General features: G+C 43.2%; 2 protein-coding genes across 5 annotated transcripts; one reads left to right on the top strand and one right to left on the bottom strand.

Moving 5' to 3' along the window:
* Positions 1-3426: 3426 nt before the first annotated feature.
* On the bottom strand, positions 3427-6644 carry fahd2a (fumarylacetoacetate hydrolase domain containing 2A). 4 transcript variants are annotated; one of them, XM_038981378.1, is made up of 8 exons: positions 6459-6644; positions 5705-5998; positions 5396-5618; positions 5002-5061; positions 4732-4894; positions 4526-4634; positions 4210-4297; positions 3427-3835 (listed from the first exon to the last, which is right to left on the bottom strand). In XM_038981378.1, the coding sequence occupies exons 2-8, from the start codon at positions 5968-5970 to the stop codon at positions 3773-3775; spliced, it is 972 nt and encodes a 323-aa protein (XP_038837306.1). In that variant the 5' UTR covers positions 5971-5998; positions 6459-6644; the 3' UTR covers positions 3427-3772. The 4 variants fall into 4 exon arrangements, with proteins under 4 accessions (XP_038837306.1, XP_038837242.1, XP_038837164.1 ...); XM_038981314.1 differs by having other exon boundaries at positions 5705-5973; XM_038981236.1 differs by having other exon boundaries at positions 5705-5970.
* A 290-nt stretch (positions 6645-6934) lies between these two features.
* Positions 6935-18986, top strand: LOC120034515 (putative aminopeptidase W07G4.4). Its single transcript, XM_038981145.1, has 16 exons — positions 6935-7018; positions 9618-9659; positions 9964-10054; positions 10154-10302; positions 10426-10534; positions 10766-10893; positions 15100-15199; positions 15530-15605; positions 16891-16976; positions 17120-17224; positions 17326-17401; positions 17608-17726; positions 17817-17900; positions 18060-18117; positions 18244-18425; positions 18514-18986. Exons 1-16 carry the CDS (start codon positions 6999-7001, stop codon positions 18676-18678), a joined length of 1590 nt encoding a protein of 529 aa, XP_038837073.1. The 5' UTR covers positions 6935-6998; the 3' UTR covers positions 18679-18986.
* Positions 18987-20745: the final 1759 nt, after the last annotated feature.

The raw sequence follows: 20745 nt of genomic DNA, 5'->3' as shown, positions 1-20745 counted from the left end.
CATATATAGGTGGCTTGTTTTGTGTTGGGATTTTGTGGGTGGTTGTTTCCTGTGTCAGTGTTTGTGCCACACGGGACTGTGACGGTTAGTTCGTTTGTTTGTTATTTTGTATAGTGTCTATGTCTAACGTTAGTAGCTTGTGTCTGCACTTTCGTTTGTAGCTTCACGTTTGTTGTTTTGTATTAGTTTGTCAGTGTCTTGTCTTCGTGTATTATTAAATCATGGAAAACTACCATGCTGCACATTGGTCCTCCGATCCTTCTCGCCTCGTCTGAAGAGGAGGAAGAGCTAGACTGCCGTTACAATAGGCTGGTCATCTAGGTTTGGTACCTGTGAACAAAAACAATGTACAATACAATAATTGAGCACATTAAGACACACGTGGTTTGTGATATGATGTGGCTCAGTTGGTAAAGCGTGGGGCTTGCAACACTAGGTTTGTGGGTTCCATTTCCATGGGGGACCAGTACAAAAAAGTATGAAAATGTATGCACTCACTATTCAAATCAAACTTTATTTGTCATACGCCGAACACAAAAGATGTAGACCTTTCTGTGAAATGCTTACTTACAAGCCCTTAGCCGACAATGCAGTTCAAGAAAGAGTTAAAATATTTACCAAAAAAACTAAAGTAAAAAATAATTAAAAAGTAACACAAAATAACAATAACGAGGCTATATACAGGGGGTACTGGTACCGAGTCAATGTAGGGGGGTACAGGTTGGTTGAGGTAATTTGTTCATGTACTGTAGGTAGGGGTCAAGTGACTATGCATAGATAATAAAAAGTGAGTAGCAGCAGTGTAAAAACAAATGGGGGGGTCAATGTAAATAGTCCGGGTGGCCACTTGATTAATTGTTCAGCAGTCTTATGGCTTGAGGGTAGAAGCTGTTAAGAAGCCTTTTGGTCCTAGACTTGGCGCTCCGGTACTGCTTGCCGTGTGGTAGCAGAGAGAACAGTCTATGACTTGGGTGACTGCAGTCTTTGACAATGTTTGGGGCTTTCCTCTGACACCACCTAGTATATAGGTCCTGGATGGCAGGAAGCTTGGCCCCAGTGATGTACTGGGCCGTACGCACTACCCTCTGTAGCGCCTTATGGTCAGATGCCGAGCAGTTGCCATACCAGGCGGTGATGCAACCGGTCAGGATGCTCTCGATGGTGCAGCTGTAGAACTTTTTGAGGATCTAGGGACCCATGCCAAATCTTTTCAGTCTCCTGAGGGGGAAAAGGTGTTGTCGTGCCCTATTTACGACTGTCTTGGTGTGTTTGGACAATGATAGTTTGCTGGTGATGTGGACACCAAGGAACTTAACTCTTGACCCGCTCCACTAGAGCCCGGTCGATGTTAATGGGGGCCTGTTCGGCCCGCCTTTTCCTGTAGTACACGATCAGCTCCTTTGTCTTGCTCACATTGAGGGAGAGGTTGTTGTCCTGGCACCACACTGCCAGGACTGCCATAGGCTGTCTCAGCGTTGTCGGTAATCAGGCCTACCACTGTTGGGTCATCAGCAAACTTAATGATGGTGTTTGAGTCATGTTTGGCCATGTAGTCGTGGGTGAACAGGGTGTACAGGATGGGACTAAGCGCACACACCTGAGGGGCCCCAGTGTTGAGGATCAGCATGGCAGTCATGTTACCTACCCTTACCACCTGGGGGTGGCCCGTCAGGAAGTCCAGGATCCAGTTGCAGAGGGAGGTGTTTAGTCCCAGGGTCCTTAGCTTAGTGATGAGCTTTGTGGGCACTATGGTGTTGAACGCTGGGCTGTAGTCAATGAACAGCATTCTCACATATTCCTTTTGTCCAGGTGGGAAAGGGCAGTGTGGAGTGCGATTGTGTCATCTGTGGGGGCAGTATGCAAATTGGAGTGGGTCTAGGGTATCCGGGATTATGGTGTTGATGTGAACCATGACCAGCCTTTCAAAGCACTTCATGGCTACCGACGTGAGTGCTACGAGGCTGTAATCATTTAGGCAGGTTACCTTCGCTTCCTTGGGCACAGGGACTCTTGTCAGGGAGAGGTTGAAAATGTCAGTGAAGACATTTGCCAGTTCGTCCGCGCATGCTTTGAGTACACGTCCTGGTAATCCGTCTGGCCCACGGCTTTGTGAATGTTGACCTGTTTAAAGGTCTTGCTCACATCGTCTACCGAGAGCGTTATCACACAGTTGTCCAGGAACAGCTGGTCCTTTCATGCATGCTTCAGTGTTGCTTGCCTCGAAGCAAGCATAAAAGATATTTAGCTTGTCTGCGAGGCTTGCGTCCCTGGGCAGCTCGCGGCTGGGTTTCCCTTTGTAGTCCGTAATAGTTTGAAAGCCCTGCCACATCCGACGAGTGTCAGAGCCGGTGTAATAGGATTCAATCTTAATCCTGTATTGATGCTTTGCCTGTTTGATGGTTCAACTGAGGGCGTAGCAGGATTTCTTATAAGCGTCTGGGTTAGTGTCCCACTCCTTGAAACCAGTTGCTCTAGCCTTTAGCTCGATGTGGATGTTGCCTGTAATCCATGGCTTCTGGTTGGGATATGTACGTACGGTCACTGTGGGGACGACGCCGTCAATGCACTTATTGATGAAGCCGATAACTGAGGTGGTATACTCCTCAATGCCATTGGATGAATCCCGGAACATATTCCAGTCTGTGCTAGCAAAACTGTCCTGTACCGTAGCATCCGCGTCATCTGACCACTTCCATATTGAGCGAGTCACTGGTACTTCCTGCATATTTTTTGCTTGTAAGCAGGAATCAGGAGGACAGAATTATGGTCCGATTTGACAAATGTAGGGCGAGGGAGAGCTTTGTATGCGTCTCTGTATGTGGAGTAGAGGTGATCTAGAGTTTTTTTTCCCTCTGGTTGCAGAGGTGACACGCTGTTAGAAATTAGGTAAAACGGATTGCCTGCATTAAAGTCCCTGGCCACTAGGAGCACCGCTTCTGGATGAGCATTTTATTGTTTGCTTATGGCCTTATACAGCTGGTTGAGTGCGGTTTTAGTGCCAGCATCGGTTTGTGGTGGTAAATGGATGGCTATGAATAATACAGTTGAGAACTCTTGGTAGATAGTATGGTCTACAGCTTATCATAAGGTACTCTACTTCAGGCGAGCAATAACTTGAGACTTCTTTAATATTAGACATCCCACACCAAAAAAATCTTCGTCCAGTTCGAGGTGAGTAATCACTGTTCTGTGTGTTCCAAATGTCACTTGACTGGTCCTAAATGGCACCCTATTCCCTATATAGTGCACTACTTTTGGTCCCTAATAAAAACTAGTCACTATGTAGTAAATAGGGTGCCATTGGAAAGCACAGTGTTATAGGAGACATGATTTCGTGAAAACTAGTCACACATTTAGCCATGTGAGTGGTACTGTAGTATCATGACAGTATATGTTTTGTATAAGAAGGATCACAGAAAACAAGAATAAAGAACTTGGATTTATAAAAGTAATCTTCAATTCTATAGACATTCCACAAAAAAATGTGCAACTTTAGTTAGATTGATAGTTTACAAACCTAATTCACCATCTTTGGCTGTTTACACAGGCAGTCTAATTTGGATCCTTTGACCAATCAGATTAGAGCTTTTGCCAATAATTGGGAAAAATGTCATAATTGGGCTTCCTGTGTAAACAAAGCCTTTCAAACATGGATTAGATCTGATTTACAGATTTACAGTAGACTAGATTAATGACACTTGGGTCCAAAGAGAGCTGAATCAAGATTGAAGAGAGAGCTGTCCAATAGGCTGGCTGCTTCAGGGGTCAGAGTTCAGACAACATTGTTGCGTATGACCCCGACCTGGTCTATTTGACATTCCACCACATCTCCTTTCTGAAACACACACAGGAACACTTCATTACACCTTTCACAAGACAGGACCACAACAGGCAACACTTGTAACTCGTGTGCCCTATCTGATCTTTTCAGATCTATGGGAAGTGCCTAGCCCTATAAGAGCTTGGGGTGGATGTGGAGTTCATTACTACTATATGTAACAATATGGATTCATTCCAGGCTAACTACACAACAGACATATGTCAGATCTCAAAATGCTTTGATAGGTGTTTAACATATCAGCTAACCAAATCATATGATTTAGCAATCAGTCGTAGTGGCACACAACCATTGATTGATTCATTACAACATCTGCAAAGTAGTCAGCCTGGTACACAACGAATGTCTTTATATAAGTGTGTGATGCTGACCTTGAGGAAGACAGGTGGGTTCCTGAACACACCCACACCTGGAGGAGTCCCTGTCAGAAACACGTCACCTGGAGACAACGTCACAAACCTAACACAGGAGAAAACACACACATGCAAATCTTTGTTATCATAGAGCAACTGTAGACTACTCATTAGCCGTCACAAATATTGGTTTTGTGATGACAGTGTAACTCAGTTGTCATAACTGTTAGTGACTGGGTTATGTATACCTTGTGATAGAGGGCTCAAGAAAAGTATTACCATCACAAGAACTATGAACACATTGTGTGTGTGTGTGTGTGTGTGTGTCACTCACTGTGAGACCCAGGCCACCACTTGCTCAGTCTTAAAGATCAGCTGGTCAGTGTTACTGTTCTGGACTGCAACTCCATTCACCAGACAGCGGATACCCAGATTATGGGGGTCTGACAACAAATACAGATACATTTTAGCAACCACTCTGCCAAAGTAAGCAAATTATATGTATACATTTTATCTTGTGTTTCTCCCTGCCTCTCTCACCCGTCACAGCGGAGGTGGTCACTAAGGCGGGGCCGAGAGGACAAAAGCTGTCAAAGGTTTTTCCCAGCAGCCACTGGTTCCCGTTGCGTTTCATCTGCCAATCACGTGCGCTGACATCGTTGGCAACGGTGAAACCTGCCACGTAAGACATAGCATCCTCTTCCTTGGAGAGAGAGTAGAGGGGGGGGGCGGGTTGTGTACGCATAGGTAGAGTGAGCTCATCTGTGGGACATGAAACCCCTGTGTCTGTCAAGTTGTATTCAGACTCACCTTAATGTGTTTCCCCTTTCGTCCAATCACAAAGGCTAGCTCCACCTCCCAGTCCACCTCCTCCAATCAGGGATAACCAGGAATAAGAATCCATCAATTAAGTTATAACACCCAGACTACAGTGCCTATGTTAATTATAATTGTATCAGGCACGGATCTAGGATCATGCAAATCTACTGATTCTCAATCTTCTCCTCTGGGCCTGACAGGGGTCGTGTTCTCCTGCTCAGAAGTTGCGTGCCACGTCATCGACTGTGCCGTCGGGCACCAGATTGCTATAACATATTATGTGGTTAGCTGATACGTAAAATACCTATCCAGGTGTTGTAGGATCTGGCATGCGTCAGCAACACCTGGGCAGAGGAACACGCCCAGTGACTAAAGCTGCTCTCACCTGGCTCTCGTCGGGCAGTGTGATGTCATCGAAGGGCCCAGTAATGGCGCTGGGGAACTTGCTGAAGATGATTGGCTCTTTAGGGATAGGGGCGTTCTGCTCAAGGCAGTGGTCCCGGTAGTTCATCCCCACACACACCACCTTCTCTGGGGCTAGGATTGGGGACAGCAGCCTCACCTCAGCAAAGGGAACCACACACTGAGCAGGACTAACCTCCAGTGCCCTGAGAGAAAGAGGAGAGTATTTGCTCTGGGTGGAAAGGATGGCTACTGACAAGCAACAAGACAGTGTGTGTTGTGTATGTGTTACCTCTGTGCACACTGCATGCCCTTCGTTCCCATCTCCAGCAGTTCTCTCATTGTCATGGGCATCGAAGGGTCAAAGGCCTTAAGGTCAACGACCCCTAGCCCCTCCCCCCGATCAACGCCGACTCTAACCCCTCCCTCATCGCCTTGGCGGCAGAACTGCACCAATCGCATCGCAGCGCCACACACTCCCCGCCTACCGGGGATAGCAGACAGCCTGTCAGACAAGCTCCTCGAGATGAGAGACAAGGAGTGAAGAGGAAGTCTCATCTACTGAGAACAGAGAGCAGGAAAAATACTGAGAGAGAAAAGCAGAGACAACGAGTAAATGTACAAAAAGGAAAGAAAGTGAATGGGTGAATTTAATAGTTTCAGAACACAGGGTGGGCTAAGAATTGTCCAATCCCAATTAAGGAAGTACTGAACAATTTCTGTAGATAACCTCAAAGTGCAGTGGCCTATATACTGTCTTATGATGCAGTAAAGTGACTCATGAGTTCAGAGCTCTAGCGTAGCTAGTTGCACATTGACATCTCAGAAACCCGAATATGGACAGAGCAAAGGAATTGCCAAAATATCTAATAAACCCTTGCGGGTTTCTTCAAACTCTTAGTTGCAATGTAAATTATTTTATTAGTGATAACCTTATCACCCTGACCGCAAACTCTACTCCTGTAGATAACATACAGTTACAGTATCTTTACAATCAAGATAATATAAAGTCGTACAGTAACTATATTCAGTTAAAACCGTCCTACCTGAAAACCAGTGATTACTGACTCCGCAAATGCAAAATAACCACAAGCCAACAACAATGTTGCACAACCAAATCTGCAAATATATTCAAATCAATCAAGAGTAGCTAATTTTACTGATATCATATGGTCAGTCAGGTGAAAAGTCTAATAAACCGTCTCATTCTTGCACTTTGGACCAATGATCAGGCACTCACCTTGCTGGCTTGTCTACTGACCAGACAACATGCACAGGATTGGACTTCCTGGTTCGGTATTTGTAGTTCAGTTTATTGGCTACTGTCACTCAATTATATATAATCTGAAGTGTAGATACTTCTCTAGTATGTACATCATATATATAACACTTCCAATTGATACTATATTTGGATACTTTTTTATGTGTAGATAATCTGCATATTTCCGCGTAGTAATCAGTATGTAAAAATTACAACTCCCAGGACTACGTTGAAAGGACGTTGATAAATCACGTGATTGACCGAGGAAGCTTCGTTGTGTCAGCTGACGGTTTAGCTTGCTGTCTTTTTCCCTCAAAACGTCGGAATGCCAGCAACGTGTACCCAGTAAGCCCATTTTATTCATACATTTAGCCGTTCCGTGCAAAATTTCCGTCAGAATATGTACTTTATGAAATGCATGTGTGCAGGATCTGTTGTTATTGCGTATTAATTAATTAATGAATGAGCAATGGTATTTATTGAGACGTGGTTTTCCTAAACAGGATTGAGTGCACACAGTGCCTTCAGAAAGTATTCACACCCCTTGACTTTTTCCTAATTTTGTTGCGTTACAGCCTGAATTTTAAATTGATTAAATTTAGATTTTGTGTCACAGGCCCACACACAAAATAGCCCATCATGATAACGTGGAATGGTTTTGGATTTTTTTTGCTATGGCAAGCCTAAATAAGTGCAGGAGTAAACATTTGCTTAATAAGTTGAATGGACTAACTTTGTGTGCAATAATGGTGTTTAACATGATTTTTGAATGACTACCCCATCTCTATACCCCACACATACAATCATCTGTAAGGTCCCTCAGTCGAGCAGTGCATTTCAAGCACAGATTCAACCACAAAGACCAGGGAGGTTTTCCAATGCCTTGTAAAGAAGGGCACCATTGGTAGATGGGTATAAATAAATAAAACAGACATTGAATATCCCTTTGAGCATGGTGAAATTATTCATTACACTTTTGATGGTGTGTCAATACACCCAGTCACTACAAATATACAGGCGCCCTTCCTAACTGTTGCCAGAGAGGAAGGAAACCACTCAGGGATTTCACCATGAGATCAATGGTGACTTTTTATAACAGTTCTAGTTTAATGGCTGTGATAGGAGAAAACTGAGGATGGATAAACAATGAAATTACTCCACAATACTAAGGTAAATGACAGCGTGAAAAGAAAGAAGCCTATACAGAATACAAATATTCCAAAACATGCATCCTTTTTGCAATGTGGCAAAGAAATTAACTTTATGTCCTGAATACAAAGTATTATGATTGGGGCAAACAACGCATCACTGAGTACCACTGTCCGCATGGAGTGGACTGTCCATTGTCTTTGCAGACAGCTACTTAGCCAGATAGTTGCAATTTTTCCTCCAAGTACCAGCAAGCTAGCTTTCTATTAAAGCCCTATTGGCCTATCTAATCTGCCAATTTGTACTTTCTGTTGCTAGGTCATGTGCCTACTTCTTGTTACTTCCCTCAAAACAGTATCTCAAATTGAAATGTTCCCCATATGACGTCATAACATATTATTCTCGTTCCAAATGCATGAATCTACACACATGACAGGAAAGGGAGGGTGAGAGAAAGGGAACAATGTCCTTTTTAGAATACTGCATATCATTCAAAGCATGGTTTGTGCAATGGAAAGATGAGTACTAAGTCAGGCTCATATAGTCTGCAACTCTGCATAGCACACAGGGTGCATCTCATGGTCCTTTGTATCTCTCTAGAACCCAAGGGGGTATACCCAGTTTACAGCCGGTCCCCCTTATCCCCCTGATGATAAGGACCACAGCTGGCTCCATGTGAACTACAATCCCCACGCTCTGTTTAATTTTGGCGCTCTGTCTGAACACAAATACGCTTAACTTGCGATACGGTTTTGGAAACCTTCCGAACTTAACTTTCATATAAGCGAAAAAATAATCTTTAGAATACAAAAGATACACTTACTGTGCGCATTTTAGCAAAGTTGCACCCTGATGTTTTTACACACAGCCTCTGCTACGACACATCCTCTCACCTTGCGCTTGCATTTCCATTGGACCATTCCATTCCACATTACAGGTGCAATTTTCCTTAACTGCGTACAGTAAGTGTTTCTTTTGTATTTGAAAATGTATATCTCCCATATATGAGAGTTAAGTGCCAAATGTTTCCAAAACTAACGGGTGCCAGGCATATTTGCGTTTAGACAGAGCATTTGGGAAGCGTTGGGGAATTTGCCTCAAGTGGCAAACAGCTTTGTGAATAGACGGTATAACGTTTAACCTGATCGTCTATTGAATGGGCTGGGTCCTCTGTAGCTCAGTTGGTAGAGCATGGCACTTGCATTGCCAGGATAATGGGTTTGATTGCCGGGACCACTCATGCTTAAAGTGTATGCACGCATGGCTATAAGTCTCTTTGCATAAAAGTGTCTGCTAAATGGCATATATTAAATCACAGGGTGCATCTCAATGGTCTAAAGGTATGTCCTTTCCTCATCTCCTTTCTGCATTTGTACTAATGTGAATAGACTGGACAGGTGAACGCAAAAGAGCTGCTTTAGACTAATGAGATGTCAAAGTGTGCACAAGTCCTGCAGATTATCTGGAGACCAAAGGTTTCTCCGAAGCCAGACTTTGACCCAATGTCACTGATATCACTAACCCTGCAGTAGAGAATACCAGACAGGAATTTAAAGCAATTTTGTATCACCATTTTCTGAGTTGGTAACCAGTGCTGTCTGTTTGTGCTATAATTGTAGCCAACTCCTTGGTCACCCATTGTCATGTCAAACAATGTTTGGCTTAACAATGACAGCAATGGAGTTAGTAGGTAAGAGCACAAACAAATCTGGTACCAGGCTACTGAGTTAGACCTTCAAGACCAATACAATTGAGCCTATATTGAGCTGTATTGAATGTGTGTTTCTCTCTATAGTGTCCAGCCCATCGAGTGGACCACTGACTGTAAGAACCAGAAGTGAGTATTGAGGAACTGCTGGTCAGGTCACATGTCATGAGTGTGTGTGTGTGTGTGTGTGTGTGTGTGTGTGTGTGTGTGTGTGTGTGTGTGTGTGTGTGTGTGTGTGTGTGTGTGTGTTGGGGGGGGACAAGGAAACAAGGAAAATTCTCTCCTGGGGACAGTCAAATGCTATTTTAAGTTTAGGTTTTGGATTAGGGGTTAAGGTTGGGATTAGGGAAAATAGGATTTGGAAATGTAAATTTTATTTCGCCACAAGTGTGGAAGAACAAAATGTGTGTGCTCTGTGTGTGTTTTCTCCTAGTTATGATGGCATAGTGTTGGTGACCCAGAGTTATGACACGCTGCCCAAGGAGCTGGAATGTCTGAAAGCACCTCTGCAGGACTACAGCTCTGTGAGTCATGCACACACCCACACCAACAACATAGATAGATGAATATACCCCTACTTTCTCTTCTCCTCTCTCATTTCTCCTCTCTCCTTTCTCCTCAAGGTGGACTGTGGTCTGGGAGATAAGGTGGTGGTATTGATGGTTCCGGGGTTGCCTGGTAAACGCTTGGTGTTTGCGTCCACCGGGCCCGTTAACCGGGACTACGATGACGTCCGACGCTTCAGCGATGCAGCCGTTAATGGCATCAAGAGGTCCAAGTCAACACCAAATATATACACACACACAAAATGTACCAAGAGGTTACTATATATCTGTATTCCTGTCCTGTGTGTATCTCTCCCATTCAATACCATGTACTGTGGGTATTTCTTCAGGGCCATGAAGGCAGGCATGCAGCGCCCTCTGCTGGTCTGTCCTCGTCACAGCAGCTATGACAGGAGCACCATGGTTGCTGCCCTAGGGGCCCTGCACGCCCTCTACATGGTGAGAACACTGTGAAATAAGCAATAGATACCTGAACACTGACGATTTCTCCCGTTGTTTTATTGTGCAATGTTTCGAGCTGAAGGCACTCCTATGCCCAATTTAAAAAATAAAAAAAAAACAGACCCTTTGCACACAGGTGGAGCTCAATTGTCTTTTGCTCCAAATGTGGTGCTGACATTTATCCTTTATCCACAATCTCTCTCTTTCCCCTCTCTCACTCTCTTCCAGCCTCTGGAGGTGAGGGAGGTGTCTGTAAAGCCCAGCCTGTATAAAGTGTGTGTTCTAGGGTTGTGGGTGGACCAGGAGGCCCAGGGGAAGGAGTTGGTGGATCTGGTCTCTGCTCTGGAGAGTGGACGGTGAGTTGCGCACAGCCATATTTTCATCTGTAACAAAGGAGAGATCTCTCTTATGGGGAGACATTTTTATATGTTAAATGTGATCATGCTGAACAGATTTTCCTCCATCTTGGAATATATATATATATTTTTTAATGTTTTAATAACGTATTCTCAGGAACCATACGTCCAAATCACACCAATGTTGGCCCATGGTACATTTCTTAACTTAGTTTGAAAACAAAATGTAAAGATTGGTTAAAAGATGGCTGGGTTATTGATAAATAAGGAAATCAGATTTTATGTGTTCATTTAACCCACTAGAGTCTGTCTGTGCCCCAGAGGAAGCCTAATTAGCGTAATAATAAAAATCCCCATAAAGATCCGTCGGTTTAAGGTAAACTTATCTGTTATCTGTCTCATCCGCCGATGTCGCACTTCCCCATCTGCGGTGAAAGGTGACGGCACTAGAGCGGTGTCAGACCATGAGACATCGGTTGTTTTGCTTTAGGACGGCAACAGGCCTCACAAGACTCATGTGAAGGTCGCCCGATAGAGTTGAAAAAATGTATGGAAGTATATATGGAGACTGTTTAGTGCCAAAAATAAATGTTTACATACATTGGCGGACTATATGTTGTTCCATGTAGTGAATCTGTTATTGTATGGGCTAATAGCAGTAGGGCCAAAAATAATTGTTCATCAATTATTTTTTTTATTTTTTTTTTCATACTTTTGGTCTTCACGATGGCCTGTCAACTTAAGGGTAATCAAAGACGTTAACATAAGGAACCATGTGAAGTTTGGCATTGATATCTTCAATTAACTTATTTGACTATTTAATTATAAAACAAATCTTATGGTCTGCATTCAAAGATGGCCACACTATACCAGGAGATCCATATTAGCACAAACGCTAATATGCCAAAATATGCAAAAAAAAATACTTAATCTTCTTGTCAGGAACAATAGGAACAAATGACACCACATTTGGAATGTATGCCTACGGTGGTACATGTCTTAACTTAGTTTGAGAAAAGCTAAGGGATTGGTCAAAAGATGGCTGAGTTATTGACAAACCAAAAATAAGATTTCACGTGTCCATCTTACGTGGCCTAACAACTTGAAACTTTTCATCGCTATTATGCACGTACCTAAGATGAATCACACTGAATTTGGTATTTTTATCTAAAAATACAAACAAGGAAACTATTAACAACTAATTCTTTGCGTATGTAACGCTAATGCTCAAAAATGATCTTCTCATGAACTATACGTCAGACTCACTCCAGATCCATGATTGCAAATAAAGGAAGATAGTTCCTACAGTGCATTCGTAAAATATTCAGACCCCTTCCCTTTTTCCACATTTTGTTACGTTAGACTTATTCTAAATTGGATTAAATTAATTGTATTCCTCATGAATCTACACACAATACCCCATAATGATGAAGCGAAAACAGGTTTTTAGACATTTTTGCACATTTTAAATAAAAAAACATACCTTATTTACACAACTATTCAGACCCTTTGCTATGAAACTCGAAATTGAGCTCAGGTGCATCCTGTTTCCATTGATCATCCTTGAGATGTTTCTACAACTTGATTGGAGTCCACCTATGGTAAATGCAATTGATTGGACATGATTTGGAAAGGCACACACCTGTATATATAAGGTCCCACAATTGACAGTGCATGTCAGAGTGAAAACCAATCCATGAGGTCAAAGAAATTGTCTGTAGAGCTCTGAGACAGGATTGTGACGAGGCACAGATCTGGGGAAGGATACCAAGACTCTTCCTAGAGCTGGCCGCCCGGCCTAACTGAGCAATCGGGAGAGAAGGGCCTTGGTCAGGGAGGTGACCAAGAACCCGATGGTCACTCTGATAGAGCTCCAGAGTTCCTCTGTGGAGATGGGAGAACCTTCCAGAAGGACAACCATCTCTACAGCACTCCACCAATCAGGCCTTCATGGTAGAGTGTCCAGACAGAAGCCACTCCTCACTAAAAGGCACATGACAGCCCGCTTGGAGTTTGCTAAAAGGCAGTTAAAGGACTCTTAGACCATGAAAAAGACCATGCCTGAAAATCTTCCTCTTAAAGGTAGGCTATATCCTATAGGCCTATGCAAAACCTAACAAGTGTCGCTGTCATCATTCTTGCTGCTTCCAGTTCAGTAGCCATACTTACGAGATCAGGTACGCGTGTGGTCTCAATTAAATAGAGTAGGCTATAGCCTATACATGGGCGAAGAAGCACAGGGTAGTTGTCTTTCCAAGGAAATGTACTTCTAAATAGGCCTATGATTAGGTTACATTGCCTAGAAATAGGCTTAAATATTGATCACCCATATTTCTCGTCTGAAAATCTTCCCACTCCTAAAAGGTAGGCTATAAAAATAGCTCAAGAGAAAGTACAATTCTCTTCAACTCTGCTTTCTTCAAACTACATCTAGCACATTGGCTGAAATAGGCCAGTAATACAATGTAAGGGCCGTGTGAGAATCTCTGATCATTTAACCTATTTCTTAAGTTATTGTTGCGCATTTGATGTTGCCTATAGGGCGCAAAATTGCTGGGACCGTGAGCTGTTTCACATACGCCTGAAATTCAGGCTGCATCACATCCGGGCGGTGATTGTGATTCCCATAGGGCGGCGCACAATTGGCCCAGCTTAGTTAGGGTTTCACCAGGGTAGGCCGTCATTGTAAATAAGGATTTGTTCTTAACTAACTTGCCCAGTTAAATAAAGGTTACATTAAAAAAATAACATTGCGGGACTGCAGTTGGGTTTGGGAACATGGGAGTCGGACAGAAAGCCAGCGAGTGTGGGCAGGAGCAGGATGAAGAAAACGGTCTCGTGCGGGCCTCTACTGTGCACCATGTTTACATATCTGGCATTACTCGTCTCATGTGTTTTCTATACTATTCTACGGTATCTCATTCACGTAATAATGCGTACATATCTTGCATTAATAATCTCAAATGTATATTCTGTTTTTCTATACTATTATACTGTATCTTAGTCCTTGCCGCTCTGAGATCGCTCGTCCATATGTATATAGTCTTACTTAGATTTGTGTGTATTGGGTATATGTTGTGTAATTTGTTAGATATTACTGCACTGTCGGAGCTACAAGCATTTCGTTACACCCGCATTAAGATCTGCTAATAACGTGTATGTGACCAATAACATTTGATTTGACAGTGAAGCCTGTAACGTTAGAGCTGTTTATTACTGTGTCAGTGTGAAAATTAGGGAATTGGCTAGGGTAACTGACCAATCAATAAAAACAAAACACCAATCTCAATGTCAACAGTGAAGAGGCGACTCCAGGATGCTAGCCTTCTAGACAGAGTTGCAAAGAAAAAGCCATATCTCAGACTGGCCAATAAAAAGAAAAGATTAAGATAAGGCACAAGAACAGACACTGGACAGAGGAACTCTGCCTAGGAGGCCAGCATCCCGGAGTCACCTCTTCCCTGTTGACGTTGAGACTGGTGTTTTGCGGGTACTATTTAATGAAGCTGCCAGTTGAGGACTTGTGAGGAGTCTGTTTCTCATACGAGACACTAATGTACTTGTCCTCTTGCTCAGTTGCGCACCAGGGCCTCCCAATCCTCGTTCTATTCTGGTTAGAGACAGTTTGCGCTGTTCTGTGAAGGGAGTAGTACACAGCGTTGTATGAGATCTTCAGTTTCTTGGCAATTTCTCACATTGAATAGCCTTAATTTCTCAGACCAAGAATAGACTGACGAGTTTCAGAAGAAAGTAATTAGTTTTCTGGCCATTTTGAGCCTGTAATCGAACCCACAAATGCTGATGCTCCAGATACTCAACTAGTCTACAGAAGTCCAATTTTATTGCTTCTTTAATCAGGACAACAGTTTTCAGCTGTGCTAACATGATTGCAAAACGGTTTTCTAATGATCAATTAGCCTTTTTAAAATGATAAACTTGGATTAACTAACACAACGTGCCATTGGAACACAGGAGGGATGGTTGCTGATAATGGGCTTCTGTATGCCTATGTAGATATACCATAACAAATCTGCCGTTTCCAGCTACAATAGTCATTTACAACATTAACAATGTCTACACTGTATTTCTGATCAACTTGATGTTATTTTAATGGACTTCTGTGTGCTTTTCTTTCAAAAACAAGGACATTTATAGGTGACCCCAAACTTTTGAATGGTAGTGCATATATGATCTTTCTCTCTCCAGGCTTGCTTGCCGTGACATAGGAGGGTCTGACCCTGAGAGGATGGCTGCTCCTCGTGTAGCTGAGTACGTCCAGGCCCTCTTTAAGGAGAGCCCAGTGCAGGTGAGAGAGAGAGAGGCTTTAATCATACATCCAAAAAAAGAAAAGGTGATGGTATCTCCCAAAAAGACATCAACAAAAGTATTTTATTCATAGGGGCTTTTTTATTGATTGAAAAAAAACTGTTGCTGTCATTGTCAAAGCTCTTAGTTGTGGACTTTTTGGGAGATGCCATCACCTTTTCTTTTTTGGAATATGACTTTATGTAGATGAGCACTCCATTCCATAGAAGCCTTTAGTAGCGCCAGCATATGTCACTTCTACTTCTCTCAAGTACTGGATCTCACTAATGTATTAGTGTTAATGTGATAATGCTGAACCGGCCTGTCTCAGGTGGATGTGGTGAGTGATCTGAAGGTGCTGGAGAAGGAGTATCCCTGCCTCGCTGCTGTGAACCGCTGTGCCAATGGTAAGTGTGTGTACAGTGCATTCGGAAAGTATTTAGACCCCTTAACTTTTTCCACATTTTGTTTCGTTACAGCCTTATTTTAAAATTGATTAGATTGTTTTTTTCCCCTCATCAAGCTACACACAATACCCCATAATGACAAAGTAAAAACAGGTTTGTAGAAAGAAAAAAAACTACACTGAAATATCTAATTTACATAAGTATGCGTTGTCTTGGCTTTGTGCTTATGGTCGTTGTCCTGTTGGAAAGTGAACCTACGCCCCAGTCTGAGGTCCTGAGTGCTCTGGAGCAGGTTTTCATCAAGGATCTCTTTGTACTTTGCTCCGTTCATCTTTCCCTCGATCCTGACTAGTCTCCCAGTCCCTGCCGCTGAAAAACCTCCCCACAGCATGATGCTGCCACCACCATGCTTCACCGCAGGGATGGTGCCAGGTTTCCTCCAGACGTGACGCTTAGCATTCAGGCCAAAGAGTTCAATCTTGGTTTCATCAGACCAGAGAATCTTGTTTCTCATGGTCTGAGAGTCTTTAGGTGCCTTTTAGCAAACTCCAAGCGGGCTGTCATGTGCTTTTCACTGAAGAGTTCTGTCTGGCCACTCTACCATGAAGGCCTGATTGGTGGAGTGCTGAAGAGATGGTTGTCCTTCTGGAAGGTTCTCCCATCTCCACAGAGGAACTCTGGAGCTCTGTCAGAGCTCCATCGGGTTCTTGGTCACCTCGCTGACCAAGGCCCTTCACCCCGGATTGCTCAGTTTGACCGTACTCCAGCTCTAAGAAGAGTCTAAGTGTTTCCAAACTTCTTCCATTAAAAATGATGGCGGCCACTGTGTTCTTGGGGACCTTCCATGCTGCAGAAATGTTTTTGTACCCTTCCCCAGATCTGTGCCTCAACACAGTCCTGTCTCTGAGCTCTACGGACAATTCCTTCGACCTCATGGCTTGGTTTTTGCTCAGACATGCACTGTCAACTGTGGGACCTTTCTATAGACAGGTGTGTGTGCCTTTCCAAATCATGTTCAATCAATTGAATTGACCACAGGTGGACTCCAAGTTATAGAAACATCTCAAGGATGATTAATGGAAACGGGATGCACCTGAGCTCAATTTCACGTCTCATAGCGAAGGGTCTGAATACATATATAAATAAGGTATTTCTGTTTTTAAATATTCCTTTTTAGAAAAAGGCTGTAACGTAACAAAATGTGGAAAAAGTCTAGGGGCCTAAATACTTTTTGTGTGTGTGTGTCTTTGTGTCTTTTTCATCCATGTGGGTTTGTCTTCTGTAGCTGTGCCTCGTCACCAGGCCAGAGTAATCAAGCTGCAGTACTGTGGAGAAGGACCCGTTCAACACACACTGATGCTGGTCGGCAAGGTGAGCAGGAGAGAGAGGAAGGAGGGGGGGTGGAAGAGGGGGAAATTATGAATTGATAATGGCGTGGGGTGTTCCTGTCATGACCGTGTTTTTCTGTGTGTAACATGCATGCATTTATGTGTGTGTGTCTCTCTCTCTCTCAGGGCATCACCTATGACACCGGTGGAGCTGACATCAAGGCTGGTGGCATCATGGCTGGCATGCACAGAGATAAGTGTGGTGCTGCTGCTGTGGCTGGGTTCTTCCAGGTAAATAACTAATACTTTGATACCCTTCAATGATCACTAGTGGACTCATAGTCCCTGACATAGTCTGTTACTCCTGCTAACATGTAGCTGTGTCCTGTCAGGTCCTGGCCAAACTCAAGCCCAAGCATCTGAAGGTGGTGGGTAGCATGGCGATGGTGAGGAACAGCGTGGGCTCAGGTCAGTGTGATGTCGTGGGGTGAGGGTTTCACCCATAGAAATAGAATCTAGAATATAAAAATCGAATATAGATTATATTTCAATGGTTTCACCTACTGAGTAGTTGGCCTCTTCCCTCTCCTAAATATGTGTGTGATGTGTTCTGTCTCTCTGACAGAATGAGGGTTTAAGGATTGTGTGTTGTGTTTCTCTCTCTGTTCTGTCAGACTGCTACGTAGCTGATGAGCTGGTGGTGTCCCGTGCGGGTCGCAGGGTTCGCGTAGGGAACACAGATGCTGAGGGACGCATGGTGATGGTCGACCTGCTTTGTGAGATGAAAGAGAAGGTAAAGGATACACAACTCTATTCCACGTCCTCCCTGTTCCTCCTGTGAAACCTATTCTCTGTCACCTTAATCTCATGTCTTCCTCTACAGGCGGTACGTGAGGTATCTCCTCAGCTGTTTACCATCGCCACTCTGACAGGACATGCCATCAGAGCCATGGGACCCAACTACTCTGTGAGTACTGGACCTTACACACACACACACACACACACACACACACACACAGTATCTGTACTGTACCATACACAGACTCTTTATATAATAGCATACTGGCCATGGTGAGAATGATTGCTAATAATGTAAAGTTGTTGATTTAAACTCTTTCGGTTATAGATCATCATGGACAATGGAGCTGCCCATCGCTCTGGCAATGCCCGTCAGTGGCAGAAAGGTGAGACGCTCGACACACACTATTCAAACAAATCAGCAAACCAGGGTTTACAGGTCGAAACATGGGTTTTCTGGTATGAACACGGTGTATGTAACCTGTTAGTCCTTTATCTCTCCCTCTCTGTAGCAGGGGAGGTTCTGGGTGATCTGTTTGAGGTGTCCAGTATCAGGCGTGAAGACTATGACTTCCATAAGGGGAAGTCAGAGTATGAGGAGATTCTGCAAAGCAACAACCTACCATCCTCTGCTACCCCCCGTGGACATCAGACCCCCGCTGCCTTCCTCATCATGGCCTCTGGGCTGGACAAGGTACACACACACGCTCCACAGCCCTGTTCATAACCCTGAATCTAAACTAATCGCTTCTTTTTGTGTTTGTCTTGTTTCCTTCCATCAGCACGGCGTGGACTCTGGCACTCCTCTGCCTTACTCTCACATCGACATCGCTGGCTCTAGCGGCCCCTTCCCTGGTGTTCCCACCGGCGCTCCAATCCTCGCCATGGCTACCAACTACATCCTGCCCCGTGCCTATCAACCCAACGACGCCCTGCCCAGAGCCTAGCAATTTGATGATAGAAATAGAATGTGTCAAATGGACCCTATTTTCCGTCTCATGAGAAATATCACATAGAGCAGTCCTGATAGTGCCAGTTCAATTGATGTTTCACAAAGTATTCATGAACACAGATATCCATCAATGATATTGGCAGTTAATTTTGATCATTCCAATACCTCTAAGATCTGTTGTTCTATAGATTATATTTCTAAGATTCTGCTACTGTTTATCATTCAATCTCAAATGTCCATTTTTTTTACCCCTATTTCTAACATGAGTCACTGTATTGAATACACTCTCAATTACCAAACACGCTTTGTTGTTCATGCAGCGATTTTGTGAGTTGCAGGTCAGGTGGTTGTGTGCCAGACAATATCAAGTACAATATCAAGCATAATACATTTTGTTTTTGTTTATTTCAATCAATGTTAGCTGTTGCTAGTTCCAGGTATTGCGAAATGGGTACAGGTTACATAGGTAGGCCTATTAGGTCAGCAATCATATGGTTGTAAGTCTATTTGTATTCATTAAGGATCCCCATTAGCTACTCTTCCTGGGGCCCAACAACATTAAGTCAGTTTTATACAATTAAAATATTATGTTACATTTGATAACACTTCACAACCAATTGTGTGCTCTCAGGTCACCACTCTACTACCACACAGGGGTGCAACTTTCACTGGGAACATGCCCCCCCCCCCCCCCCCCCCCCATACTGAAATTGTATTTTTGTCCCTCCCCAGTTTTATCATTGGATAAAGCAGTCGGGTAGGCTGTTTGGAGTGTTTATCTGACAAAAGATATATATCATAATTATGTGTGTGTCCCTCCCCCCCATTTCTAAAACCACAGTTGTGCTCATGCTACCACATAGCTACAATTTTAAAAAGTACCCTTAAGGAAGTCATAGTCTGCAGCGTTGGTTTCTCTTTTCTCTCATGATTGTCTTAACTCACCACGTACACCGCACCTCTGATTCAGAGGGGTTGGGTTAAATGCGGAAGACACATTTCAGTTGAATACATTTTTGGACAATTGACAAGGTATCCATCCCCCTTTCCCTTTCACCTCACACAAGTCAAAAGTATTTTTTTTTTTTTTTTTACATCCATTTGAAAAATCTTTCCAACACTCCCGACCGCGATAATCACCAAGACTCAGTGTGAAAAAACAAAATATTATGATCCCATATATCGAGTGGAAATGTCATAAACTGCTTGAAATTCTCTAGCAATAGCTCAAGTCAAGACAGATCAAAATTAGGCAGACAGGTGGAGAAGATGGATGAATATGATTGAAAGAACCAGAATTTATCAGGATATTTTCTTCTGTTCTTTTTTTCAGCTTTAGGCCTATGTATTTTAGTTAGTTGAATGTAAGTAATAGGCCAACAGCTGCATTGGCCTATAGGCTATATCTGAGTTCCATGCTGTCATTTCTTGAGCTGCCAATAGAGTACCAAAGTATGAGTCATAATACCCATAAAACCTAGCGGTCAAAACAGGGAAATTGTTCCAATTGTTTTCCACCATTAATTTTTCCCCATAGGGGATTTTAGAAACCCTAAAAATAAGGGCAGTGTTTCATGTAGGCTAACACTGGCATGACGTTTTGATAACTGTGTAAATCTCTCTCCGACAAGGTGACTTATCAATATAGTTGCCTGTATTTACCCCCAACAAATGAAATGCTAATTAGTTGCTAATGTGGCTATCATAAAGAACTACAAATACCATGATGATATGGAGGAGACTCGAATCGAGGCAAAGGTAAAAATTTCTGGATTAACTATGTTAGCTAAATGTAGAAATGAATAAATTGGCTACATTTCTTTAAATGTACCTGTTAGCAAAGGTGCCAGCTAGAGATGACGTGCAGGGATTTGTAGTCTTGTATAATGTCTACTTTGATGCTAATTAGTGTGTTTTGAATCAGAGTAAATGGAGCCAAATATATTGATAAGCCACCTTGTCCGAGAGATTTAAACGGTTATCAAAAAGTTACGGCAGGGTAAGCCTACACAAAACACAGCCCCTTTTTTAAAGGTTTTCTAAAATCCCCTATGAGAAAAAT

Source organism: Salvelinus namaycush, chromosome 1 (assembly GCF_016432855.1).
Source record: "Salvelinus namaycush isolate Seneca chromosome 1, SaNama_1.0, whole genome shotgun sequence".
NCBI lineage: Eukaryota > Metazoa > Chordata > Actinopteri > Salmoniformes > Salmonidae > Salvelinus > Salvelinus namaycush.
This window is presented reverse-complemented; position numbering and strand designations above follow the sequence as displayed.